Source organism: Trichechus manatus, unplaced genomic scaffold (assembly GCF_000243295.1).
Source record: "Trichechus manatus latirostris isolate Lorelei unplaced genomic scaffold, TriManLat1.0 scaffold00054, whole genome shotgun sequence".
Classification (NCBI taxonomy): domain Eukaryota; kingdom Metazoa; phylum Chordata; class Mammalia; order Sirenia; family Trichechidae; genus Trichechus; species Trichechus manatus.
The window spans coordinates 16603615-16631125 of NW_004443990.1; the positions used below are offsets into that span (position 1 = coordinate 16603615).

Consider the following 27511-nt stretch of genomic DNA (forward strand, 5'->3'; position numbering starts at 1 on the left):
GCCCTGGCCTCTTCCACAGTGCCCTTGGCAGGAACTCCCCAATCCCAGGTCTGGTCCTCGGCCAAATGCTGGCCATGTGCGTGTCCCCTGGACTCCAGGTCTGAGCCTGGAGCCTGGAACCTGGTGTGGCTTGAGCTTGGGAGGTGGGGGAGGGTTGGAAAGGGAGGCGATCCTAATTTTGGGTCTGTGACCTTGTTTCTTTTCTTCCTTTCTTCTTCTTTTTTTTTTTTTAAACAGCTTTATTGAGATGTAATTCACATATTATAAAATCCATTCATTTAAAGTGTACAATTTAATGGTTTTAGTGTATTCACAGAGTTGTGCAACCCTCACCACAATCACTTTTAGAACATTTTTGTCACCCTAAAAAGAGGCCCCCCCCATACCCATTAACAGTCACTTCCCATTTCCCTAAACCCCACCCCCCAGCCCTGTTGTTGTTAGGTGCCTGTGTAGATTCCGACTCCTAGTGACCCCATGTGATAGAGTAGAACTGCCCCATAGGGTTTTCTAGGCTGTAATCTTTACTGGAGTAGATCACCAGGTCTTTTTCCTGCTGAGCATTGGCTGATGGGTTTCTACTACTGACCTTTTGGTTATCAACCCAGCGCCTTAACCATTGCATCCCTAGCCCTAACCAAACCCACTGCTGTCAAGTCGATTCCAACTTATAGCGACCCTGTAGGACAGAGTAGAACTGCCCCATAGGGTTTCCAAGGATGTAAATCTTTACGGAAGCAGATTGCCACATCTGTCTCCCGTGGAGTGGTTGGTGGGTTCAAACCACCAACCTTTGGGTTAGCAGCCAGGCACTTAACCACTGTGTCACTGGGGTTCTTTCCCCCAGCTCTAGGCAACCATTAATCTGCTTTATGTCTCCATAGATTTGCAATTCTGAACATTTTATGTAAGTGGAATCGTACAATATGTGGCCGTTTTTAACTAGCATAATGTTTTCAGGGTTCACCCATCTTGTGTCATATATGAGTACTTCGTTCCTTTTTATTGCTGAATAATATTCCATTGTATGGATATAGCATAATAGCATAGTGTTTATCCATTCATCAGTTGATGGGCCTTTGGGTTGTTTCTACTTTTTGGCTATTATGAGTAATACTGCCATCAACATTTGTGTACATGTTTTTGCGTGGACTTACGTTTTCATATTTCTTAGGTATGTACCTATGAGTGGAAATGCTGGGTCATATGATAACCCGATGTTTAACATTTTGAGGAACTGCCAAACTGTTTTCCAGCATGGCTCTATTATTTTACATTCCCACCAGCAACGCATGAGGGTTCCAGTTTCTCCGCATCCTCGTCAACACTTGTTATTATCTTTTTGATTATAAAACCAAAAACTAAACCCATTGCCGTCGAGTTGATTCCAACTCATAGTGACCCTATAGGACAGAGTAGAACTGCCCATAGAGTTTCCAAGGATCGCCTGGTCTGTTCGAACTGCCCACCTTTTGGTTAGCAGCCGTAGCACTTAACCACTGCACTACCAGGGTTCCCATAGCCGTCCTGCTGTGTGTGAAGTGGTATCTCATTGTGGTTTGGATTGGCCATGTTTCTTTTTGTCTGTCTCTTTTATATATATGTATGTATATGTGTGTGTCTATACATATGTACATATATGTTTATGTATTTCTAACCCCCCGTATTCAAAATGGAGCCCTGGTGGCAGAGTAGTTAAGTGCTACGGCTGCTGACTAAAAGGTCGCAGCCTAAAAGGTCAGCAGTTCGAACCCACCAGCCACTACTTGGAAACCCTATGGGGCAGCTATACTTTGTCCTATAGGGTTGCTGTGAGTCAGAATCGACTCAACGGCAATGGGTTTGGTTTTTTTTTTGTATTCAAAATGGATTTGAAGCATCGTCTTGTGGATCTGTTTCTCTTTTTCTCTCTTTGCTTTTGTTGCTGCCTGTCTCTTACTGTGTGGTGGAATCTCTGGGTTCATCTCCATCTCTGTCTGCCCCATGGTGTTATCTGTGCATATCCTCTGGTCCCAGCTGTTTAAACAGGGTGTGGATCTGTGTACACACTGGGTGGGGGTGGGGGGGCAGCTGGCCTTTCATCTTCTGCCTTCCTCCCACCCCTGTTCCAGAAGTGTTGCTTTTGCAGACAGAAGAATGTGGGTGAACTCTAGGAACCGCCCCCCTTCATTGCCTGGGGGCAGAGGGGCTTCCATTCTGGGCAGTCCCTGCCCTCCTGACACACTGCCCACCCCTGGTCCATCCAAGCTGTCAAGCATTGGGGTGACACCAGGAGTCCTTGGTTTCCATTTCCCCATTTGTGTGTATGTCAGCAGGCCTCCTCCCAGGGCCTGTGGGACAAACCCATCTGGGGTGCTGGGACTTGGATTTGGGGGGGAAGTGGTGTAAGAGGGCCCACCGTTTTAAGAGTCATTTTTCTGAGAAGTGCCAATGCTTTAGGGAAGCGGCTTTTCCTCCCCTCCCTCCTCCCCCCAGCATACGTATGTTCTCTGCATCTTGACCTCAGGTAACCCTCCCTGGAGGAAGAGGGCCAGCTGCAGGCCTCTGTTGTGGGGATCCTTTGGGGTGCCACCTTGGGCCCTTTCCCCCAGGATCACCGTGAGAGGCCCTCCACAGCCCCAGGCTCTGTCCCCATCTCTCCAGCCTGGCTGTGCTCTCCTGCCACCCCCAGCAGTGTCTGGGCCTGCTCCCAGGCCATCTCTGCCAGCCAGGCATGGTGCCAGCTGTCTGCTCAGCCGGGTGCCACGGGAAAATCTCCGGCTGCCCAGGTTGGGGAGCTCCGCGGGGAATGCCTGTGTACCTGATCCTCAGGGCCCACTCACCTGTCTTTCCTCTTTCTGCAGCATCACAGGACATGGCCCTCCCCAGCCACCTTGCTGCGTCCCATCTAGGAGTGGCAGCCTTTTCAGCACTCTGAAGGCCAGCTTTGGACCCTCCCAGGAAAGTGCCAGCCCACAGAGCTGCTTGAGCAAAGGACCAACTAACTCCTGGGACGTCCCCCAACTCACCTGGCCCCCAGCTCGGGTGGGGGCTCCAAGAGGCTGAGATTAGCCTGCTGGCCTTGGACAGCAGTGCCAGGACAGAAAGGGGGGGCGGGCTGACCACCCAAGCCCCCTGTGGGCCTCGGCCCCATGCCCCAAGGAGGGGCAGCCTGAAGCCTGCCAGAGCCCCCGCCAGACTGTCTGCCTGCTCTTTTGACTGTGGCTGCTTGGCATGGCCAGCAACAGCAGCTCCTGCCCGACACCTGGGGGTGGGCACCTCAATGGGTACCCAGTGCCCCCCTACGCCTTCTTCTTCCCCCCTATGCTGGGTGGACTCTCTCCGCCAGGCGCCTTGACCACTCTCCAGCACCAGCTTCCAGTAAGCAGCTATAGCACACCGTCTCCAGCCAGTAAGTCAGGGCAGGGCGGGGGGCTCCATGGGAGGGGACTGTGGAGGGCGGCAGGGCCTCAGAGCTTGGGCTCTGGGCACTTTTGTTCTGCTATGGGCGTGGTGAGCTGCAAGGTCCTCTCCAGGCGAGGGGGACCATGGTTTGGTTGGCTTGCAGATGCAAGCCCCGGGATTTGTAGGCTGCTCGGTGATAGTTGTGTTTGATGTTGGGTGGCAGAGGGAGATAAAACCATGCTGTTCCAGGTCCACGGTGCCCCTTGGACCCTTCTTCTGTGCTCTGCTATTGAGGGCCTTATAAATAGCTCCAAGGACTGGACACAGAGGCCCGAGGCGAGTAAACAAACCTCTTGACATTGGGTGGAAATGGTAGCTCTGCTGAGTGGCGCCCCACCAACCCCCAGCCCTCACCCAGGGCCTCTGAGGGAAAGGACTTGAAGTAGAAGGACTTGAAGGAGTAGACAGAGGGAGGCCTGCTGACTGGGCCCCTCCTTTCCCCCTGCTACTGCCACCCACGGGCCATGCTAAGATGTGCTTCCCTTCGTGGGGAGGGTGCGAGGGAGGGCCCACCGAAACGAGCCTGGTAGATAGGGTGAACTCCCAGGAGGGGCGCTCAACATGGACTTTGGCCGTGGGTGCCCGCATGATCTTGGAGGGGCCTGTATTTTCTCCCTGCCAGCACCCTCTGCCACCAGGGTTGCCTATGGCTGGGTGGGGGTCTCTGTACCCTTCCGCAGCTGGCTGAGCCAGGTAGTGGGAGGTGGCGGTGGCTATGGCCAGCTGGCAGAGTCCAGGCCTGGGGCCTGCCAGGCCGCTTACAGTAACTCTGGCCCCCAGGGCCCAGCTGGGCGCCAGGCCAGGGCTGGGGGGAGGAGGGAGCCGGGGCTTGGCCTGGGGCAGGAGAGGGTGGAAGCAGCAGAACGGGCGATGGACGGCTGGCTGGCTGGTCAGCTGCTGACCTGGGAAACGTGTCCCACCTCTCCTGGGCAGCAGAGACTGAACGCCCTGCTCCGGGCACCCACTGCCCTTCCCACGGCTGCTGGCCAGCTGCCTGGCACCACTGCCCTGTACACCCGGCTGGGCTGGGTCAGTGCCCCCTTCTCAGTGTGGGGGCAGCGCTCTCTCCCCGGAGCCAGGGAGTCTCTTTGTCCCTGGGGCAGGCCCTGGCAGGGTGCCTCACTGCCCACACTGGCCGTCTGCCCACCGCCACCACTGCTTCCTGGATTGCCTCCCCTGGCTCTGCTGCAGCCCCCTCCCTGCCAGGCCCCACCAGCTGAATAGGAGCTAGGGCTCTGTGTCTGTGCTCCCTTATGCTTGCCAACCACTTTATGATCTGGGGCCAGGGTGTAGGAGATGCTGCCTCAGTTTCCCCGTCTCAAACCTCCATCTTCTGTTTCCTTCCTCTCTTTTCCACCTTATATAGGAGGGTGAGATGGGAGTCTGGGAGTCCCGATTCTAGTCTGTGCTAGGTGGTGCGGGGAAGCCAGTCTCTGGAGTTCAGGGTTGCTGGGGAATGGGTGGGTGTGTCTGTGGTTTCTAGTATCTGCCGATTATTTGCTGCATCTAAAGGCACTGGGATTCACATTTTGGGCTGGAGTAGTGTCTGCTTCCTGCCTAGGTGGGAATTTTTGGGAAAGAGAAGTTGGGGGCCTGCAGCCTGGTGCCTGTGGGCATCTTGCCCTTTGCCCAGATGATGCAAACACAGCGCCTAGACTCACTGCCCTCCCTTGGAGGGGGTGGCTGGGGCTTGGCCCCTGCCCTTGCCAGGTCCTGTGTCAGACTCAGGGAATGCTTTGCTTGCCCCTGAATGTTGCAAGTGTCTTCCTCTTTCTTAGAGGTGGGGGTGGGGGCGGCGCTTCCGGGTGTCCGCCCCCCCCATCTCACTTCCCACCCTGGTGGCCTTCTCCCCCAGGGTAGGGGCAGGGGTGGGGTACCCACATTTTGGGCAAGCTAGCCTTTTCTGGGTCTCCCCACCCAGGTTGGGCAATACCCCCTTCCTGCCCCTCCTGTGAGCCACCAGCCCGTTGGTTTCCCAGCTCCTCCCCCTTTCCTAGTAAACAACAACAACTTCTCTCCTTACCCTGATCCCCAGCTTCTCAGCTTCTCCCTGACCTCCCCCTTTTCTGGGACCAGAGGCATGGCAATGGGCCTGAGGGAGGTAGGCTGCTCCCTCCTTCTCCAGCAGGGTTAGGGGGGCCTGGCCACTGGAGCTCCTCAGCTCTGGGCAGCCAAGCATGGCAGATAAAAAATTCACGAGCATTGGAGAGGGAGGCAGCTTTGCCTCCCTTGCTGTCTTCTGGGGCTGGTGCGGGGTGGTGGGGCGGGGAGGTCAGGAGGTTCCTAGGAGAGGTGGAAATGGGTAAGCCCCCATTCCTGTGGAGCAATAGTATGCGCTAGTCCTCTGCACCCTTTCTGCAGGCAACCTCGCTGATGAGGCTCCCTCATCCTACCCCCCACCAAACAAAGGTGCTCAGGTGGTCCCTCCTTCATCTCACCTCCCTTCCCACAGTGGGGAAGGGGCTGGGCCTTAGGTGTGCTGGGCATACCCTTCAGTGTCCTATGGGATGACAGAAGTCCTCTCCAGGTTGCTTTGGGAAGGGTGGGTGTTTGTCCTGCTACCAGTCTCCCAGGGAGCTAGAGTGGGAGGCCCTAGAGATGATGCAGGATCTGCCCCCCAAATCAGCCCCTAGCTGGGGTCTGGTCTCTGAGGACTGGTGTTTACTGTGGAGGTTTGGGATTCTGTGTGCATTGGGGGGAGAGTCAGGGTTGTGTGTGCTTTGGGAGGGGGTGTCAGGGTTATGTGTACTTTAGGGGTGAGGGGTCAAGGTTGGGTGTGTGTTGGGAAGGGGGTTAACAGCTTGTGTGAATTGGGTGGAGAGGGTCAGAGAGTTGAGTGTGTTCTGGAAGAATCAAGTCAAGCACCAGGGAGGGAATCTCAGTTTGTTTTGTGTGCTTGGGTTGGGGGTGGGGGTAGCTTAGGGCATAAAGTGTGCAGGGGAGCGGTCTGTGGATTGTTATATGTGTTTTTGAGAGGGGAGGGTCTCTATTTCTTATTGCTGTTGTAGGCTAGAAGGGAAAACTGCCCTGCCTTGTTTGTTGCTCACCCTGGGAATTCCAGGGGCAAAGGGGTCTGATGGGAGGCTGTGGAGTAGGCAGTGTGGTTTAGTGGTTAAGAGCTTAGACATTGGTGCCAGTTCTGGGTTCGAGTTCTAGCTTTGCTACTTACTGTGTGCTGGTGACCTCTCTCAGCATCGTTCCTCATCAGTATAACAAAGATATTACCAGAACCTCCCTCAGAGGGTAAGAATTAGGCAAGAACATCAACAACGTAATTCCCTTAGCTGCATGCCTTGTGTGTGATAGGTGGGGGGCGGGGAAGCATCTCTTATAGCATGATAGTGAAAAGGGGTCCAGGCCCTTTCTAGGCATGAACTGGAGAGAACGGATACTGACAATTGTGGGGCAACTACTGTGTGCCAAGGACTTTGTATATGTTTTACAATCCTTAATCCTTACAGTCCTGGGAGCAGGGCCTGGTCCCCATTTACACGTGAGGAAAGAGGGCTGGCAGAGGCCAAGTGACCGCAGACCTGAGTCTGTGGAATTGATAGACTGCTGTGGGAGGGGCTTGTGGGGGGCACGCCCGTGTGTGGAGAGCCTTGGGGGGTCAGTGCCATTGTGGACGCCCCTCCCCCATGGCAGAGGCCCTACTTCTGCAGTCTTGACCCCTTGCCTTCCCCAGTAGGGGGCGCAGGGAAGGACCCAGGCCACACCCCCTCTTCTCAGTTTTGGATCCTGAGCCTGGAGGGAAAGGGAGATAAGAGGCCAGGGCCTGGAAGCTGCAGATACAATCTGTTCACACTCATCCCTACCCTAGAATCTGCCCACTGCAGCCCGTGGAGTTTGCAGAGCTCAGCGGGCACCCCCGGCCAGACAGACACAGAAGGAACAGAATGTAAAGGCCACAGTTGTTATTCTTACTTTGTTTCAATTTGGGGAGTGGAGGCAGGGAGGTTGGAAGTACTCAGTAGAGGAGCCTGGTGATGGGAGCCCCAAAAGGGTGGCTTAAGACTTTTCTGTCCACATATTTGCTGTGTGTACCTAGGACTGGGGGATGGCCACAGGGTCTCTGAGTGTGTCCCTCCTCCTCATCCCCTTCCTCTGCTACTTCCTCCCGTTTGCAGTCCGGGAAGGCATCCTGGAGGAAGGGTGGCTGGGTCCTTTCCCAAGCCAGCTGCCTGTGCATCCTCCCTCCCTCCCTCTGTCCCTTTCTCCACTCTCCCTGGACAATAGGAGTGACAGCACAGGGGGGAGGGGGTACTGCCTAGCAATGCCTTTCATGGGGTCCAAAATGCAGAGTCAGCCAAAAGAGGTTGACCTGGGGTTTCGAATGAAAATGGGGCTCCTCACCTTTTATCTTCCAGCATTGATAATGCACTGGCCCCCTCCTGGGCAAGATCCCAGAATGGGCTGGGGGAGGGGACAAAGGGAAGGAAGCCTGTCCTCCTCTTAGGCCGGCCCAGGCCTGAGACACTGTGTCCACCCCATACCAAGGGACATGTGCTCATGGGTGGGGCTATGCCCGTGCAGGGCCTGACTGCCCTTTGAGGGTAACATCTGAGGAAAGAGGAAGTGCTTCTCTTCTCCAAATCATTTTGGGGTGGCTCAGACTGCCTCCGTCCTCCGGCTCCCTCCTCCTCCCGTTCCTAGAGTAAGGGCATAGTGCTGGGTAGGTCAGAAATAGAGGCCCTCCCCTCCTCATTTTGATTTCTGGGTTGCTGGAAACCCCAACCAGCCCTACAGACCAGCGCCCCCTTGGGCAGAAGTCTTAAAGGACACATCTTCCTGTTCTTCAGCAGGTTTTCCTACCTCTCTCTGAGTCTGTTTCCTCCTCTTTAAATCCCTTCCTGGCTGGGCCAGTTGCTGTGACGCCACAGTGACCCGCTTGCTGATGAGGGCCTGGGTGAGCTGCAGGTATCTTGCAAGGGCAGTGATGATGAGGTGGAGCCAGGCACTGTCCTGGGAGACAGTCACCCTGTCCTGGGACCCAGTGTCTGCCTGGCACACGGCCTCGTGACTTCCTGTTTGTTGCCCCTCCAGATGGCGTTGAGGACAGGAGGGAATCCTGCTTGGCACAAGGTGGCCTGCTCAGTTTAGCCCACACATGCTGAGGACCTGCTAAATGCAAAGCCCTGGAGGGGGGTGCAGCTGAAACAGGCCCCAGAGCTGCCTTTTTCCCTCTTCTCCCACTGCCTTGGGACATGGTGTTCTGCTCTGATCCACTGCACGACCTTACTGTCACCTAGAACAGGCATCTCACCGTCCCACCCCCACCCCCACACCCCGCCAGTTTCTCCTCCTGTCCTGCTCCGGAAATCCTCTCCATCCTTCAAGGAACATGTTGAATGCTGCTTGTTCCCAGAAGCCTTTGCAGATGTTCCCTCTTCTTTGCCACACTGTCTCCCCCTCCTTTGCATGTCTGTGGGTCCTTATTTCTTCTCAAATAACACACTCATATACTACCTAGTTACGCTACCCCATCTTGTTCTTACTGTGAGTTGCAGTCATTTGGGACACCTCTCCCAACCATGGGATCTTTGACGGCAGGGACTGGGTCTTGGGTCCCTTAGTGCCTTGTAGCTCTGAAGACAGAGCCTGGTACATAACTGGTACCCAGGAGCTATATCATTTGAAAGGAAAGATGTCAGGGTCTGTGGTCCCTCAGCAATCTCATCTACTCCCAAGGCTGGCATACCTGCTCCAGACCCCAGTATTCCAGACCTGACTTCTGAGTCCCACACCCACCTGTCCCAACAGCCCAGTGGACTTCTCTCTTTTTACAGTCTCAGGAACTTTGCTGTTGCATAAGCCAGACATCAGGAAGTCCTCTCTGCTACCTCTTTTCCCATCTCCACCTTGATTCTACCTTCAAAATATCTTGTGAATCCATCTTCCTCTGCTCATCATCACTAATTTCCTAGGCCAGGCCACCATTGTCTGTTGCCTGACTTGTTGCAGTAGCTTCTAACTGGTCTCTCTTGGCCTCCTACAATCCATTCTTCCCGCAGCTGCTAGGAAGATCTTTTTGCGCTATAAATCAGATCTTGCCTCTCCCCTGCTTGGAAACTTTCTGTGGCTTCTCATGGCGTTTAAGATAAAATCCAAAAACCTTATTGGGGCCTTACAAGCCCACCTGGTCTTGTGCCCCTTTTTCTCTTGAATTCTGTGCTCCAGCCACCCCGGTCATCTGTCAGTTCCTTGAAGTAACTCACCAACTTCTGTAACCCCAGGACCTTTGCACAAACTCTTACTGGGACAGTACTGTTTTCTACTCTTTGCCTGGCTAATTTCTACTCTTTCTCTAGGTGTCTGCTTATTTGAGGTCTTCCCTGACCCTTCAACCTAAATTAGGTACCTACATGAATTCTCCTTCAAAGCACACTATACTTAGGTCATAATAGCACTTGTTTGAGTGTAAGGTCTGCAAGGTCAGGGACTGTTTTGCTCACCAGGATATCCACATAGGAGGTGCTCAGAAAATTACAGTTTTTCTTGAAATGCAATCCAATCGGCCTGGCATGGTCAGAACTTGGGCTTTGGCAGCAGAAAGTTCAAATATCTGCTGTACTCTTCATTGGTAGTGTGACCTGGGACAACCCACCCAGCCTTCGTGTGACCTCAGTTTATTTGTAAAATAGGAGTAATGCCCACTTATCTCTTGGAGTTGCTATAAGGATTAAATGACAACATGTAAAGAACCTGGTTTCTAGAAGAACATCCTTGGGAAGCATGTAATTTCCCATTCCTTTCTTTTTTAGAGCGAGGGAGCTTGGCAGCAGGGTAAAAGGGGGTAATGGGATGCCTCCTCCCCTAGGGCCATCTCTCCTTCTGGGGAGCTACCTAACCTTGTTCTTTCTTCAGATGAAACAGGCATTGGACGGCTTTCTGGAGGAAGTGGTCAGCTGGAAGGTACCAGCCCCCTCCTTTCTCCAAGGCTGGACTGTGAGGTGGGGGCCCCGGTCGTGGTTCCGGGGCAGGGAGACACTCTAGGAGGAGGAAGCACGCAGAGCCTAGGGAGGAGAGTCCGCTCTATACGTGTTTGTGCCAACAGCACCCGCCCACGTTGCTGTGTAGGGTTCTGGCGGGCGGGCACCCGGAGTCACACATGATGTCACAATGACACAAGCCAAGTCGGGTGTCTCATTCCGACACAGCGCCCGGGCTACACAGTGTCACACCCCGGACACCCGACATGCCTCATTCGTGGCGCCAACACTTGGCCGCTTGCACTGCAGCCCTTTCCCTCCCGTGGCCACTCTCCCAGTGTACGGAGGAGCTGGCCAGGCCCAGCTGGGCAGGGGACCTGCAGGCTAGCCCCGCGGGCAGGCTGGCGAGCGGGTGATGTCACGGGCAGCGGTGGGTGGGTCAACCGGAGATGGGGCGCCACCAGGCGAGTTCAGCCACATTACATTAGGCAAATAGGCAAATGAGACCGAGGCTAGGTGGGGGTGTGTGTTGGGAGGACGACACCAGGACCACCCCCTCTTCTCTCCCGCCCCCCGTCGTCTTTCCCTGTCAGAGAATTGATCACATCTCCGGGGAGACGGGTGGGGGTGGGTGAAGTCCCCCTCCCATCTCTGTCCTTGCCTCTGCCCGCAGCCCCCTCCTTTCCTGGTACCCTGCCTTCGTCTGTACTATGCTTACTCCTTCTCTTGTGCCTTTCTCCCCTTCCATCCCCTCTTCTCTCCTCGCCTTCCCAGGCTCCCCCTCCTCGCTTATCCACATCCCGCCCCTCCCTCTCGGTTCCCTGCGTTTTGTCCTCTGCAGCCCGACCCGCCTGGAATGGGTTAAGTCAGGGGCGGTGCCTGAGCGGGGCGGGGTGGAGGGAAGGGGTGGGACCTGGAGGGGAGGGGGCACGCAGTGCTGAGGCTGGGGGGCACGGCGGGCACTACCGGGGACCCAGCGAGCTGCCTGCTGCCAGGGGTCTCGGTGGAGGCGGAGCCGCGCGGGTCCCCACCCTCTCCCGGAATCCTCACCCTGAGAAGCCTGGGAGCCCCGGCTGGGAGGAGGAAGTGCTCGGTGACCCCCTCCCGCCTCCCTGCGCCGATCCCGCCCCCTGCCTGCGGACTTGGGGAGCCGGCGGACTCTGCCTCGGACACCATGAGACTCGAGACGGGAGCCCCCTCGAGGTGAAGCCGCAGAGTTCCCGGGCCTGCGCCGGGCGTTCCCTGGGAGAGCCCGGGGACACCCTCCCCACCAGCACGCACAACTTCCCGGCTTTTCACCTGGGAGTGGTGGAACGGCCAGCGGACTAGAAGCAGGGACTTAAGGACAGGGGTCGGCCCCCTGCCTGGGCCACCAGTCGGGGTGGGGGGGACTTGCCCCTCGCCCCCAGCTGCTCTCCACGGATGGCGCCGCCGGCTGAGTGAGAGGGCGGCGTGCAGGACTTCCCCGCCCGGACCTCTTGTCTTCGCGGGGGAAGATGTACGAGAGTGTGGAAGTGGCGGGGCTCACCCCTTCCCCTAATCCCTTCCTAGTGGTGGATTTTTATAACCAGAACCGGGCCTGTTTGCTCCCGGAAAAGGGGCTCCCCGCCCCCGGCCCCTACTCCACCCCGCTCCGGACTCCGCTTTGGAATGGCTCAAACCACTGTACGTACCGGCCTCCCCTCTCTTATTGTAGGAGCTGGGATTGTAGGAGCTGGGGATGGGGTGGGCGCCGGGGCCTTCACTCCTACCCAGGGATGCGAGCCTGGGGCATGGTGGTGGCTTGTCTCGACCCTTGACTTTCTTCAGCCCGTGTTGTGAAACTCGGATGTCCTTGCTGGACAATTGGAGCGCCTCCTCACCCCTCTCAACGGTTGGGCCGTGTTTCTGTTCTATTAGGTCTGAGGAACTTTGGGGGTTCTTAGTTTCCGGAAACATTCGTTTCTCCCTTCTTCCATTTCCTCCAGGGGAAATGAAGCCCCTTCCCCCCAGTTTATATTTTCTTGCTTGGAATCCAATGCTTTGCAGCAGAGTGGTCCTTTCTCCCATCCTGGAGGGTGGGGTGAAGGTCCTGTCTGTGGGTTTGTTTGCTCCGAGGAGGAGGGGCCTCCTCCTCAGATCCTGCCACTGCCAAAGCCTGAGGGACAGCCCCCTCCTGTGGGACAGCTGCTGCCCCCAGCCCTGCTCTTTCAACAGTAGAGTGGGTGTCGGGAGTGCTGGTGTCTTTGGTGCTGGCAGTGGGGTGTGACAGAAAGGGGAACTTGATCAGACACCCATCTGCCATCCTAACCAACCCTTACACCTCAGGGAGGGGCACCTGGTCTATCTCGGGATTGTCCTGGCCCCAGACGCTTGGCTGTCATCTCTGAGACTCCTGTCCCAAGAGTGGTGAGAAGCTGCTCTGGTGGGAAGAATTCCCCCTCCCCCTAATCCGGATTGTTCTCTGGGGGAGAAGTTTGGTTTTGTGGGTCTGGGGCTACTCTGGAATTCAGGAATGCATCTTTTTCCAACTCTGCCGTGTCCTTTTGTTACCCTGTCTACATCTAGGGATAGGGCCAGTCACTGGGCCGTCTTTTCCTAAGAGGGATGTTGGTAAGAACCCTGGAGTCCTGGCAGCCTGGTCACCTTGCTCACCTGCTGCCTCATCTGGGTTCAGGCTCCTCCGGAAGGGAGGGGCTTTCGGCAGCATCACAGGAGCTCTTTGGGCCGAGGTTGCATACCTGGATATGTTCCTACCCAGCTGTGAGGCAGTGTACTCTGAATGGGACTGAGCAGGCACTTGAGGGTTATTGTTAGATAGCTCAGGTTTCTTCCCCTACCCTGCTCGGGCTCATTTCTCCCAGGAAGTTCTCCCACCCTCCTTGCCCTGCTGCCTCCCTCCTGCCTGCCAGGGAGGAGGGGTGGAGCGGGTCTTTGGGGACCAGGCAGATTGGAAAAGGGTTGAAGGGCAAAGTGTGTACCCCCAGCCCCTCTTCTCTAGGAAGAGAGAGCTGAGGTGGAGAGGTACCCCACCTCTGCCCCTCCCAGGGGCCACCTCTGCCTAGCCTTTCCTATTGTTCTGTCCCCTGACCTTTGCCTCTGGGTCGCAGTGGGGCTACCGAAGCTGCAGAAGAAGGTAGGGGAAGGTGTGAACTTCAGGGGAAGGTGTCAGCTTCGGTTGACTTTGGGAAAAAGGGAGAGGTGACAGATGTGAGACCAGGCCCCTTCTTTCCATTCTCCCAGCTTTGGGGCAGGCTGCCAGGGTCACCCCTTCCACCACCTCCGTGGCCTTTTCCAGAAGACGGGGGAGAAGCTGGGATCCGAGACCTTAGGCTCCAGCACCTAGCCCTTCCTTAGCTCCTCTGTCCCTTCTTTAGCCTGGGAAGGATAGCTCCACTCCTCCTGGTCTAGAACTGGTGTGGAGAAGGAGAGTTGGGCAGGCAATGGGTTTGGTGAGCCCTGCTTCCCCTAACCCCTGGGCAATGAAGTGGAGGCTTGTCCCGAGACCTTGGCTCAGGTGGGCTAGAGGTGGAGGCTGGGGCTCCCAGTCCCGTGTGTATGTGCCTGTGTTGGTTGGGGTGCCAGTGTACTTCAGGCCCCTAGGCTGTGTGCCCGGAGTGATGGGGTATAGGCGTTGATCTGAGGCCCAGGAATGGCCTGGAGGCAGAAACCCGGCTTGGGGGTTGGGGGGACACAGGGCGGTGACGGGCAGACCCTGTCTAGAGTACATGGGATTAATGTCACCCTCTTGTAAGTGTGTGGAGGGTCCTTGCGACTGTAGCCGCCCCCAGCCCTCTCACGGAGAATTCTCCGTTCCCTCCTGCCACCTCCACCAAAGGCGGGAAGAAACGGCAGGTTGGCCATGGGAGGGGGAGACTTCCCGGGTCCTGCAGGGCACTGGGACCCTGCCTCCCTCCCCAGAGCCCCCATTTCGGTGCACTGGAGGGCGAGGGGGCGCACAGGATGTGGCTCCCCTTCTGTCCCCCCCAACACTCCCGCCGCTCACGCCTCCGCCCCACTTGCAGACGTCCAAGAATGTGAAGCACGTGGATGCCCGTAGTGGGGGGAGGGGAGAGATGCTTATCGCTGGGCCTGGGGCCGTCTTCTTCGGCCCTGCTACACCCAGAGCCACCCCCACCCTCTCCCCGCGCCACCCTCCCCATCCTTCCCCATGGGCTGCGAGGGGATTGGGCGCCAGCTGGATTGGGAGGGGAGCCGCTGGCCGGGGGCCCGGCTGATTTCCTGCTGATCTCCTCCAGGAAACCGGCCCCTGTGCGAGCCTGCGAACGGTTCTGGGGCGTGAGGAAGCCGAGCGCTCGGTGCCGCCGCCCGCCGCCGACGGGAGGGAGCGGGGGAGGGGCGCCCTGGCAACATTGGCGGGAGGGACGTCTGGCTTCCTGGGCCGTTGCCTACCCTCCCCTCCGCTGGGCGCAGGAACTTTGAGCTGAGAAGGTGTGGTGCTTCTCCAGCCTTCGTCCTGCAGGAAGAGGAGAGATTTGTGGGCTGGGGCCTCTGGGAGGGAGGTTAGCGGGGGTGGGAGGAGTCAGGCTGTGGCGGTCCCTCCCCCATTCGTCGTACTCCTGGCGGACCTGTAGGTGCAGGGAGTTATAACTGCGTCCTAAGTTTTGGAGAGGCTGTGAAGGGTCCGGACTTCCACCTGGGCCCTCCTACTGGGGAGCTGGGGACTGGGCCAAGGCCCTGGGTTCTAAGGACAGAGCGCCAAACCTCAGAGCTGGGTTACCTGGGCGACCGGTGGGGATGTGCTGGCAGTGAGGGTGCAGACCATGTCACAGCCTCCAAGACAGCCAGCTGCTGCGGGGTGAGCTGAAATGAGGACTCACCCAGCCCAAACTGTAGCCCCCTGTCCCTCTCGGGTCATCTCTCCTGTCCTGCCAAAAGACAATTTTAAAAAGCACATTCTTTCAGCTTCATAAACACCCTTTGGACTTTGCCTTAGCTCCAAATTCCCCTCTAGTCCTCCCTGGCCTTAGCGCCGTCTCCCCCTCATCCCAGTATCCTCTGTGTCTCACCATGCCCCACCTTCCCTCTTTCCACCCCACTCCGTACCCCAAAGCCCCCTCTGTCCTTGCTTGCCCTCGGGTCTGGTTCACTTAGAGGCGGGGCCTTGGGGGGCGGGGCCGGGGTCAGGGCAAAGGGCGGCCCAGGCTGCGGAGGTCAGTGCCTTTCTCCTCTGCTTGTTGGAATGCTGACCAGGATTCTAGGCCATGCCCCCCACTCCCCACACACACCCCCTTGTCCTTGATACCCCGCCCCCCCACACACCAGTCTGGATTGTCTATTGTTACCACTTTTACGTCTTGGAAAAAGTTAGCACAACAAAGGGCTCCTTTGTCGCTCACCCCTCTGCCTCCTGGCCTCACCAAGGCCCCCCAGGCCTCCCCCTCCACCCAGCAGCTGTTCTCAGGCCTCTCCGCCTGTCTGATTTGCTTGTCTGGCCTCAGGGAGAACAGCAAAGGGGTGACCAGGCCGGGCAGTTTGGTGTTGGGGTGGGGAGCAGAAGGGCTGGGTGGTCAGTCTGCTGGATTGGTAGGGATGTGGGCGTTGGCTGTCCCTTTGCTACAGGTCGGTCTTTGGGCGGGGAGGGTACACAGAGCCACAGCAGTGCTGGGCGCTGGGGAAGTGATGCCCAGTCCTACTAAGCCTGGAAAGCCCTGCCAAGGTTGTTGACCTGGTTCCCGTTGTCCACTGCCTGGCAGCCGTGGTGTGTCTGCGGGCGAGGGGGGAGGGAGGGAGGGTTGTAGCATGCAGCAGACCTCCAGTGTCCAGGCTCTTCCCTGTGTCTGGACTTTGGGACCATGTGACCCACAGCTGTAAGGTGGTTGGGCCAGGAGCTGTGGATACCTTTGAATGCCAGAACCTCCTATGCTAGAGTATTGGGTGGGGCCAGGTAGGATCAGGGGATGTGGGAGAAGGCAGGGGGATCTACCATTCAGTGAAGCACTCTCTCCCACCCTTGGCCCTGGACAAATGGCCTTTGCCAGGTGGCCCCTTGGGAATCTAGAATTGCCTTGGTCATAGTTCAAATCTTGCACAGTATACCCCTCCCAGCCCCCCTCCCTGCTGCCCAGGGTTTGGACACAGACAGCCGCCACCCAGCCCAACCTTGTTCGTTCCGTCTGGGGTGATGGGCATGGAGCCAGGCACTGGGGAGGATTTGGCAAGTGGGAGCTGCCCCTGCTGGCTGGGTCACCCCTCGTCTCTGCCCTCTTGGTACTGAATAACAGGAGGGAGGGGGTAGTAACCCGGACGTAGTATTGAGGTTGGACAGACAGGGCATTGATGGGAACAGATCCCCTTTGTTATGCTGCCTCCCCCCACACAGGGGCACCCAGAATGATGGACTGCAGGGACCCATGGGGACTCTCCTCCCTGTCTCCAGGGGGTCCCCCTGCTGGTCTCAGGGAGTCCCACCTGCTCTGCCCCAGCTCTGGCAGGGAGGGAGAACATTTGCGTCTCTTCTTTGCACACCCTCGCCTTGGGTCCCTGGCCAGGGGATTGTTTGGGTGGAGGAGGGGCTGTGGCTGCTGGCAGAGTGGGTGGAGGGGGGAGCGGAAGCAGAGGGGCGGGGGAGTGGCCGCCTTTGAATATCCTGTTGACCCTAGTTTCCTCTGCCCCCAGCTTGTGTCCTCTTCCCTCCCTCCTCTTCAAGTCTTAACTCCTTCCTAACTTGGGGGAGAGCCGGCCTGGCTGCCTAGAGGCCTGGGCTTTATACCCAGCCAACTCCCACCCCACATCCCCAGGTGAAAAGGTATGCACACCCCTAGAATCGGATTTAGAATCTGATCTTTCTGATTTTGAAGGCAGGGGCCGGGGGGTGTAGACGGGAGTGATGGGGTGCTGGAGTCTTCATCCGCAGCCTCATTCCCTGAGGCTGGGAAGTCTCAGCTCTCCCTGAGGCTGTGTCCCTGCCCCCAGGGGCAGATTAGCCGATAAGCAAGGTAAGCACGATGCTTACCTCGCTTACCAGATCATCTGTAGTGAACAATTAATTTCACATGGGTTTCAGCACATTCTCGATTTGATGTGGTGAAACCCATGTGACATTGCTCACTACCATGAACAAGTAAGCCTGCGCTTACCTTGCTGACCGGGTTGTCCACCCCATCAGGGTTTGTCAATTTCATAAGCGGCTTTGATTCTGTAGGAAGGTGCTGTGGGGTTGGGGGAGAGACAGATGCCAGCCATACCTAGAAGCAGAATCTTTGATGTGGTGAAAAAATGTGAAATTGTTCACTACAGATGATCATCTGGTGAGCAAGGTAAGCAGCGTGCTCACCTTGCGTATTGGATAATACCTGCCTGCCTGGGAAAGATCCTGAGGCCAGGTAGGGTGTTAAGGAATTCCACCTGGGTCTCTAACTGCCTCCTCCCCTCTTCTCTCTCTAGCCATTGAGACCCAGAGCAGCAGTTCTGAAGAGATAGTGCCCAGCCCTCCCTCACCGCCCCCTCTTCCTCGCATCTACAAGCCTTGCTTTGTCTGTCAAGACAAGTCCTCAGGCTACCACTATGGGGTCAGCGCCTGTGAGGGCTGCAAGGTGAGTGCAGGGGGTCATTGGGAAGGACAGTCCTGGTCAGATAAATGAGATGTCCCCACTGTCATATTCTGGGAATATGCAGTTGGAGCATGCAAGGGTGGGGGTCCCTGAAGCTGCTGCGCTTGGAGGAGGAGAGGCTGCCTACAGTGAGACCCCTCTCATAGGTGAGTGGGGGTCCCCCCAACCAGAGGTCCCCTCCACTCTGTCTGAGCTCCTCCTTATGTCTCCATTCTCCAGCTGGCAGGGCATACGCCCGCTGCTGCCACCGCTGCCCATGTTGCCATGGTGAGCTGGCTGCCACTTGGCTCTTGGCTGGGGACCCAGAAGGCCTGCCCCCAGCGGCCCTGCCCAAACCATGGCAGCCTGGCAGGAGACAGCAGCAGGCGCCCTGCCCTGGCTTCCCCTTCAGGTGTCCAGGCCGTGGGCTCCCCAGTGTCTGGTTGGGTTTCCCCGCCCCCACGTTAGGCTCCAGGGCGCAGAGGTGGCTGCCACCCTCCCAGTAGCTCTGGGCCTGGCTTCTTCTTTCCCCAGGGCCTGAGCCTCCGTACTTGTTTCTTTCCCCTAGAGACTGGGGCTCAAGAGCTGCACAGCTTTGGGGCTTGGGGCACTGGGCCAGCGCCACTCTGCCTGGAGTGGCGCTCCTCAGGTGTGGGGCAGTGGTCAAGGGCAAAGCACAAGGCCTCAGACTGCGTGTGTCTGCCTGTCCTGTCTGGTGGTTTCAGGTTCGTCCTTGGTGTGTCTCTGGTTATTCTGTGTGTAGCCCCTGTGGAGCCTGGTCTTTCTCTATGATTGGTCTGTCTGGTTAGCTGTGTGTCTTGCTGCCTGGCTGCTGAGTCTGGATGCATGTGTGTGTGTGTCTCCATCTCTCTGGCCAGCCGGTGTGTCTCCCTCCTTGGCCTCTTCCTGCTTGATTTCTTTTCCAGCATTTTGAACTCAGAGTTGTGGGTTCCAGATATCTGCGTCTGTCCCATCCAGCCCCTTCTCTTCCTTTTCCTGACTCAGGAGCAGCCCTGGGGTTCTTTTCCTCAGAGGAGGGGAGACCAGGAAGGTGGGTGTGGGTTGGGGGAAGTCCCCTGTCCTCACTGCAGTGTTGAGGCAGGTCCTGGGATTCTCTTGGGGAGTGTCCTTATAGGTAAACCACTCTCCCCACCTTGTCTGGCCTGCGCTGGTAGGTGACAGGCAAAGGCTTGGGGGCAGCTGCTGGCCTGGCCCTCTACCCCCAGGCTGAGGCTGGGCACTGCTCCCAGCATGGTGTGGCTAACCTGACTCCCTCTCCTCCATCCCCAGGGCTTCTTCCGCCGCAGCATCCAGAAGAACATGGTGTACACGTGTCACCGGGACAAGAACTGCATCATCAACAAGGTGACCCGGAACCGCTGCCAGTACTGCCGGCTGCAGAAATGCTTTGAAGTGGGCATGTCCAAAGAGTGTGAGTGCCACGGGGCAGGGGCCAGGCTACGCGTGAGGTGGGGCCTGAGGGGCTGCTCAAGGCCAAGGGCACAGGGATGTAGGATGTGAACATGCATGCACATTGGTGTGCAAGCTCACAGTTACGGGCGGCGTGTGAATAGCTGCGAGGACTTGTCTGTGTGTCTGGCTGGCTGTGGGTCTGTGTGTGGGTCAGTACTTAAGTACAGTGTTCATTTAACTTCCTGTTTGTGTGTGTCTGGCTGTGTATCTAGCTTTCTTGGCTTTGGAGCGGGGCTCACAGGCATACCTGAGTCCCTTCTGATCTTGCATCTTGCGGGGAGAGGCCTGAACTCTGACGGGGGCTGGGTTGGTGTCTGTGTGTGGGGGCTAGCACAGGGATCCGAAAGCCATTGTCTGGTTAAGCCTGGGACCTGGAGTTGGAAGAGAGAATTGGTGCCTCCCCAGTCCCAGAGGAATGGGGGTTTCCAATTTGGGCTCAGCTGAGGCCCTATGGAGGGAGGGAGGAAGGGCTGGACAGGGAGACCCTCTTGTGTTGAATCATGGGTGTTGCCGTGGTGACCGGTGATTGATGATGTCAGAGATAAATGACGCTGACAGACGCCTCCTTGTCTGCGTGGCCGTTGCCATGGCGCCCGAGCCTTGGGGGATGGAGGATGGGGGAGGGGGCTGCTGGACCCCCTAGCCCTTTGTGGGGAGGGCAGTGGGAGAATGAAGTGGGAGGGGACTTGGGAGGAGATAGTTCTAACTCAGGCACAGGGAGCCCCAGACAGGAATAGAGGGGACCCCAGACAGGAATAGAGGGGACCCCAGACAGGAAAAGAGGGAACCCGTAGCATCCTGCCCCCCGCCCCAGGAGGCTGGAGGGGTCCTTCGTCCTGAACCCAGGAGGTGATGGCTCCCCACTGCCGAGTGGACGATAACTTGGCATCCAGAGGCCTGGGACCCTCAGCTTGAGGGCCCGACACCTCCTCCCTCTTGTGCATCCTCCCCCCCTCTGCATCCGCTGCCTTCCGCTCTCAGAGCTTTTCAGTGCAGAAGAACCAGGGTGGGGGACCCTTCTCCCTCCCTCTTTCCCCTCTCCCGGCTGCTCTGTGCCCTGGAGCTGAGCAGCTGCCATTTCAATAGAATTAAAGCTTCCGAATGATAAACGTCTTGTCACAGCTGCAATTTTCTCTTCCCAAATTATCCCCCCACTCTCCGTCTCCCCTCTCCCTTCTCTCCCCTGCACTTGATTGAATTTGCAGAATCGACATGAGTGATCTCCAAATTATGCCAGCTCCCCCCCAACTCGCTGCCCCCCCACCCTGGTCCTCCACCCCCACCCTGCCTTCCTCTCGTGTCAGCAGCCACCACCGCTGGCCCTGTGAGTGATTGTGTGTCTGGGATAATCGGCTGGTAACGACCCCATCGCTTCTTTAAAGCCGAGTGGTGTGTGCGGCTCAGCGCCCCCGGTGATTTGTCAGCTCCCCAGCTAATGGGCCGAGAGATTCTCCCGCCCGCTCCCCACCTCCGGCTGGGGAGCCTGACTCCCCACCCGCCTGCCTGGGGGGCTGCTCAGAGCCAGTCCTGGGGACTCTCTGGGAGACTGCTGCCTGGAGAGCTGGGGGAGTGGAGGCGGAGCAGGTCTTTCCTGGAAGCAGAAGGGAGTGGGGGGCCGGGGAGGCTGAGCGTGGAGGTGGGAGACCCACGCTCCACACGCACGCTTTCAACCCCTGACACACGCACACCTGGAGTGTGTGTTTGAGTAGCTGCATGGAGGACGGGACACGGCTGGCTGGCTGTGGGGCGTGTATACGTGGACACAGCTGTGGGCAGGAGGCCCCGGGAGCGGGCATGTGGGGTGGCTGGAGTCGAGACGATGCCTTGCTGCCTGTGCACGTGTGTGCGCGTGTGTGTGTATGTTTGCATGTGTACACCCACTGTGGCGACCTCCCCAGCAGCCAGCAGCTCTTTATCTGGTGGGAGGAGCTCTGGGCTAGGGATGGACCCTGGGCCCAGGGATGGGCCATGTACCTCTCTCCGACCCGCCTGGCCTCTGCCCTCCACAGCTGTGAGGAACGACCGAAACAAGAAGAAGAAGGAGGTGCCCAAGCCAGAGTGCTCCGAGAGCTACACGCTGACACCGGAGGTGGGGGAGCTCATTGAGAAGGTGCGCAAGGCGCACCAGGAAACCTTCCCTGCCCTCTGCCAGCTGGGCAAATACACTACGGTATGGCTCCCCCTGGCCCAGTGGGGTGGGGACACCCAGGGGCCACAGGGCCCAGGATGGCCCCTCATGGAGCACCCTCCTGCCAGGCTTCCCCCCCGCACCCCTGCCTGGCCCTCCGTGTCCCCCCTCCTCTCCTCCCTCCTCCTGCCATCTCCTCCCAAAGAGCTCTCAGGGAGTGAAGGCTGGGCAGAGGGCAGGCCTGGGGGGGCTGGTGGAGCCAGGCTGAGAAGGAGCGCCGTGGAGGAAAAGGCCTTCATCCTCCCCCCTTCCCCCAGAACAACAGCTCAGAACAACGTGTCTCTCTGGACATTGACCTCTGGGACAAGTTCAGTGAACTCTCCACCAAGTGCATCATTAAGACTGTGGAGTTCGCCAAGCAGCTGCCCGGCTTCACCACCCTCACCATTGCCGACCAGATCACCCTCCTCAAGGGTGCCTGCCTGGACATCCTGGTGAGGGTCTGCACCCTGCCCGCCTGGGCATTGCCCCCATGCCCTTAGAGGATGACCTCTTACTCAGATAATCACTCTTATGAATGTCCATCTGGAATTGACCTGCTTGAATGCCTATCTACCCAAACTTCTACCCTTCATCTCACCTGAATGTTCACCCATCCACCTGTCTACTTACCGCTCAGCACCAAGATGTGCACAGACTACCCAGTCACCCACACACTCACCCATCTATCCATCCGTACCCCATCTTTCCATTGACCCTTCCATCCAGCCAATCCCCTACCCACCCATTGAGTCAGTAATACTCACCCAGGGCCTTCTGTGGCCAGGCCGTGAGCTTAGCTGGGTGTCAGGAATACAGAGGTGAACGCAACAGGGTCCCCTCTTTTGAAAACCTTCGATTTGCAAACGTGTGCTAAGTGCTGGCTGGAGATGGGGAGTAGGGCAGTCCCCTTCCCCATGGAGGAGGGAGCCACAACTGCTTGGGCCCCAGGGAGAACATCCCAAAGGAAGTGGCATCTAGGAGCTGTTAGAGGGGGCAGGTGAGAGGGCACCCTAACTGAGGGCCTGCTGCCGGGAGACCCTGCTGGATTCAGGGACTGCCGGGCAGTTAGTAAGGGTTGGAGGGTGGACTGGGCTGGAGGCAGGCTGGGCGGTTGGGAGGGACCATCAAAGCCAAGGCTGGAAGGAGAAGTTTCCTCCCTGCCATTACCTGGTCTGTCTTGGCCACCTCCGGGGTGAGGAACCTGGGTTATACTGAGATTGTCATTACTTGTGGGACGTCTCTGATTGAATGCGAGGCTGTCAGGAGGGTGGTGGAGTGGGAGGTGCAGTGTGCTGTCTGCAGGGTAGCCTCCCACCCCCATGCCCCAGGTGCAGGGAGGCAGGATCAGGGATCAACCCAGTTCAAGCCCATACACATTAATTGAGCATCTGTTGTGTGCATAGTCTTGGGAACCACGGATATAAGTCTACCATGGTCCTTGCCTACTGGAAATTCTAGTTCCCTGCTAAATTCCGTGTGTGGAGGCGGGATGATCTAGATCTGAGCTGTTCGGTACGGCCAGCTACGTGTAGCTATTTACATTTAAATTACAATTAGTTAGAATTAAATGGAGCTAAATTCAGTTATTCAGTCGTGCTAGTTACATTTCAAATGCCCGGTAGCCACATGTGGCTAGTGGCCACTATACTGGACTGTGCAGACATAGAATGTTCCTGTCATTGCAGAAAGTTCTATCAGACAGCATTGCCAGGTAGTCTTCTGCGGAATGCAGGTGCTGGGAGTGCCAGGATGTGTGTGGCTTGAGTTCCTGACCTTTTGCATCCTCTGTACCCAGATTCTGCGGATCTGCACGCGGTACACACCCGAGCAGGACACAATGACCTTCTCGGATGGGCTGACCCTGAATCGGACCCAGATGCACAATGCTGGCTTCGGCCCCCTTACCGACCTGGTCTTCGCCTTCGCCAACCAGCTGCTGCCCCTGGAGATGGATGATGCCGAGACAGGGCTGCTCAGCGCCATTTGCCTCATCTGTGGAGGTGGGCAGTGGCCTGGGTCTGGGGGTCAGGTCCAGGGTGGTGGTGCAGCCTCCAGAACCTCTCCCAGGGAGAAGCTCAGGGATCATTAGATCAGGAAGGAAGGAACCTTGATCCCTGTCAGGACCCTAATCTTAAAAGGGAAACAGAGGCCCAGAGGGGCAGGGGCAAGGGAGTGGTGATGGGAACCTGAACTCTGGCTCCTTAGTCCTAGGGTGTGCTCCTTCTGTGGGGATTAAGAATGAGGGCTTGAAGCTCAGACCACCAAGATTCAAATCCTGGCCAGCTCTGTGACTTTGAGCAGCTTGCTGAACTTCTCTTTTTTTTTATTGTACTTTAGGTGAAGGTTTACAGAACAAATAGTTTCTTATTAAACAGTCAGTACACATATTGTTTTATGACATTGGTTAACAACTCCACGACATGTCAACACTCTCCCTTCTCGACGTTGGAGGATGTTTTTTTTTGGTGAAAATATACATAGCAAAGATACACCATTTCAAAAATTTCTACATGTACAATTCAGTGACATCGATTATGTTCTTCCAGTTATGCTGCTGTTCTCACTTTAGCTGAAGGTTTACGGAGCAAAATAGTTTCTCATTAAATAGCTAGTACACATATTACCCTAGGACAATGGTTAACAACCCCGCAACATGTCAACACTGTCCTTACTCAACCCTGGGTTCCCTATCGCCGGCTTTCTTGTCCCCTTCTGCCTTCTATTCCTTGTCCCTGGACTGCTGTGCCTCATTAGTCCCGTTTTGTTTTATGGGGCTGTTTGTCCCTGGCTGAACGGTGAACCTCGGGAGTGATTTCACCACTGTGCTAAAAGGGTGTCTGGGGGCCATACTCTCAGGGTGAACTTCTCTTGAGCCACAGTTTCTGTAAAATGGGGGCAATAATAGTCCTTACGTGGTAAAGTTGTTGGGAGATTTAAGGTGGCAATAAGGCACAGTGTTGCCCGAAGGTAAGCCCAGTGTTAGCTCCTATTATTTATATTGTTGGCAGGATTTCTACCATATCACACTGGTTGCCAGGATATGGACGGGTGGGCGTGTGATACCTCCCTGAGAACCCTTCTCATCGCCAGCTCACATTTAAGGACCTCTTAGTGACTTGATGGCAAAGGTTTAGTGCCATTAGGTCTCTAAACACAGCACACAGCTCCCCTCCACTGCTCTATGTGGGGGTGGTGGGAACCCAGAGGAGCTGCATGGGGAGGCCCCACAGAGGAGAGAAGCTGGCTAGTTGTCCTCAGTCTGTGGCCTGGGCAGTCAACGCCCCCTAGTGGCCAAGGCTGGGAACGCAGCTGTGTTCCAGCTCACCTGGCCTGGGCAGCTGCTCAGGAGGGCCTCTGCTTCCTCAGATCGGCAGGACCTGGAGCAGCCAGACAGGGTGGACATGCTGCAGGAGCCACTGCTGGAGGCACTGAAGGTCTATGTGCGGAAACGGAGGCCCAGCCGCCCCCATATGTTCCCCAAGATGCTGATGAAGATCACAGACCTGCGAAGCATCAGTGCTAAGGGTGAGGCTCCTAGGCCTGTAGTGAAGCCCCATGTGTCTGCCCAGGGCAAAGCCCCCAACTCTGGCCTCATAGTCACTGTCCATGCCCGGGGCAAGGCCCCCAACCCTGGCCCAACAGTCATTGTCTATGTCCAGGGCAAAGCCCCCAGTGCCTGGCCCAGTGCCCATTGTCTGTGCCTAAGGAAAAGTGCCCCAAATACCTGGCCTAGTACTCACTGTCCATGCCATACCTGGACCAGTAACCATTGTTTGTGCCCAGGGCCACACCCCCAGCGTCTGAGCCAACACTCCACCTCTTTGTGCACAGGACAACGTCCTGCTCATCTGGACCCAACGCCTCTTCATGTGTCCAGACCAGGGTCCCCCAGATACCCCACCATGCCCCGGGGACTTCCTGTCTCCTACTCCAAGGCAGCAGCGTCACCTCGGCATGGTGGTTAAGGGCATGGCTCTGGAACCAGATCATGTGGGTGTGTGTTCTTGAACAGGTCATTTAGCAACTCTGAGCCTCAGTTTCCCATCTGAGGAGTGAGGATAACAATAGGGTTTACGGAGTTGTTTTGAGGTGCCAGTATGATAATCCATAGCACACAGCACAGAGGAAGGGCCCTGTGTCAAACCTAGGCAGTCTGACCCCAGAGCCCATGTTCGTAACCTCTTTGCCGCACTGCTTCTGGGACTTGGGGGCTTCAGGGAGCTGGCCGTGTCAGAGAACCGAGCCCCAAGTTCAGTGCACAGTAGATGCTGGTATTGGTAGTGTTGGTCCCCTCACCCCCAGCAACCCATCTGGCGCCAAGCTCACTAGACCTGGGGGAGTGGGACAGGTATGCTGACCTCTGCCCCGTCCTTTCGTACAGGGGCTGAGCGGGTGATCACGCTGAAGATGGAGATCCCAGGCTCCATGCCACCTCTCATCCAGGAAATGCTGGAGAACTCAGAGGGCCTGGACACGCTGAGTGGACAGCCGGGGGGCAGGGGACGGGACCGGGATGGGGGCGGCCTGGCCCCCCCGCCAGGCAGCTGTAGCCCCAGCCTCAGCCCCAGCTCAAACAGAAGCAGCCCGGCCACCCACTCCCCATGACCACCTGTGCCCCATGGACACAGCTCATGCCCCATGCCCCGGCTTTTCTCTGCCTTTCTACCAGCCGTGTCACCCCTGCCAGCCCTGCCCCCACTGTCTTCCCAGACAGAACCGGGGACCTTCCCCTGGGGGGTGGGAGGGAGGAGGCTGCGACTCTTCAGACAGAGGCCCGGGCTGCAATGGACTGACCGCTCCTGCTGCCTGGCTGACTTCCGGGTGCAAGGCAGTGAACTGAGCGAGCACCCCCGGTCCTGGGCCTCGGGATGGGGCACCTGGGGGCCTCGTGTTCAAGACACCCCTCTGCCCATCTCGCCACATCTTCATCACCAGCAAATGCCAGGAACTGGCTCCCCCATCCTCAGAACTCACAAGCCATTGCTCCCCAATTGGGGACCCTCTCCCCCCTGCCTTGGTTGGTGATGGGGTGGGCCAGGGGTGGGGAGCTTCCCCCTGTTCATACCCTGTCATACCAACCCCCAGGTATTAATTCTCGCTGGTTTTGTTTTTATTTTAATTTTTTTGTTTTGATTTTTTTTTTAATAAGAATTTTCATTTTAAGCACATTTATACTGAAGGAATTTGTGCTGTGTATTGGTGGGAGCCGGATCCAGAGCTGGGGGGTGGGTCCTGGGGGAGGGGAGTGGCTCAGAAGGGGCTCCCCATCTCCTTCCACGTCCCTGTGCCCCCTTACCTCCTCCTCAGCCTTTTACGCCTCAGTTTTCTCTTTAAAACTGTGAAGTACTAACTTTCCGAGGCCTGCCCTCCCCTCTTTCAGCCAGCTCCCCTTCTCCCTCTGCCTAACCAGTGGGTGTGGACAGTTTCAGGAAGCCCCTGGAAGGAGGGGGCTCCCAGCCTTTGGCACCTGCCTCTGCCCTGAGTGAGAGACAGGCAGGGGCAGAGCACGGGGCTCCTCAGAGCACACAGTGTTTCTCAGCCCTGTCTCTTTGGGCAGAGCTGCCTCCCCATGGTGCCCACACCATCTAAGACCCCAGCCCCCACTGTGAAGGGGCCTGCCCAGGGGTCTGAGCTGCCCTGGCGCCAGCCTCACAGCCACCAGCACCCCACACAGGCCCCCCAGACACACACACACAGATTAGCTGACAGACACACTTGGGCTGAGTTCATTTCCCCAGCCCAGCCCCGCTGCCTGCCCCACACCCTTACCCCCTCCTTGCCCCGCAGGACGGGCCTGTAGGGGGTCCCCCCCTCATCCCCGCACCCCTGGATTGGGGGAGCTGGCTCTGCCCTGCTCTCCTCTCCTCTACCCAGGGTTGGGGTCTCATCCCCCTGGAGCCCGCTGGTGCACCTGTTACTGTTGGACTTTCCACTGAGATCTAGATAAAGTTATATTTATTCTA

General features: G+C 57.2%; 1 protein-coding gene across 4 annotated transcripts; it reads left to right on the forward strand.

Moving 5' to 3' along the window:
* Nucleotides 1–2603: 2603 nt before the first annotated feature.
* RARA (retinoic acid receptor alpha) lies at nt 2604–27511 on the forward strand. 4 transcript variants are annotated; one of them, XM_023732828.1, is made up of 8 exons: nt 2604–3391; nt 17760–17908; nt 19196–19337; nt 21388–21548; nt 21824–22000; nt 23344–23548; nt 24915–25073; nt 25930–27511. In XM_023732828.1, exons 1-8 carry the CDS (start codon nt 3214–3216, stop codon nt 26151–26153), a joined length of 1395 nt encoding a protein of 464 aa, XP_023588596.1. In that variant the 5' UTR covers nt 2604–3213; the 3' UTR covers nt 26154–27511. The 4 variants fall into 4 exon arrangements, with proteins under 4 accessions (XP_023588596.1, XP_023588598.1, XP_004378129.1 ...); XM_023732830.1 differs by lacking the exon at nt 2604–3391 and adding an exon at nt 5386–5545; XM_004378072.2 differs by lacking the exon at nt 2604–3391 and adding an exon at nt 11400–12038.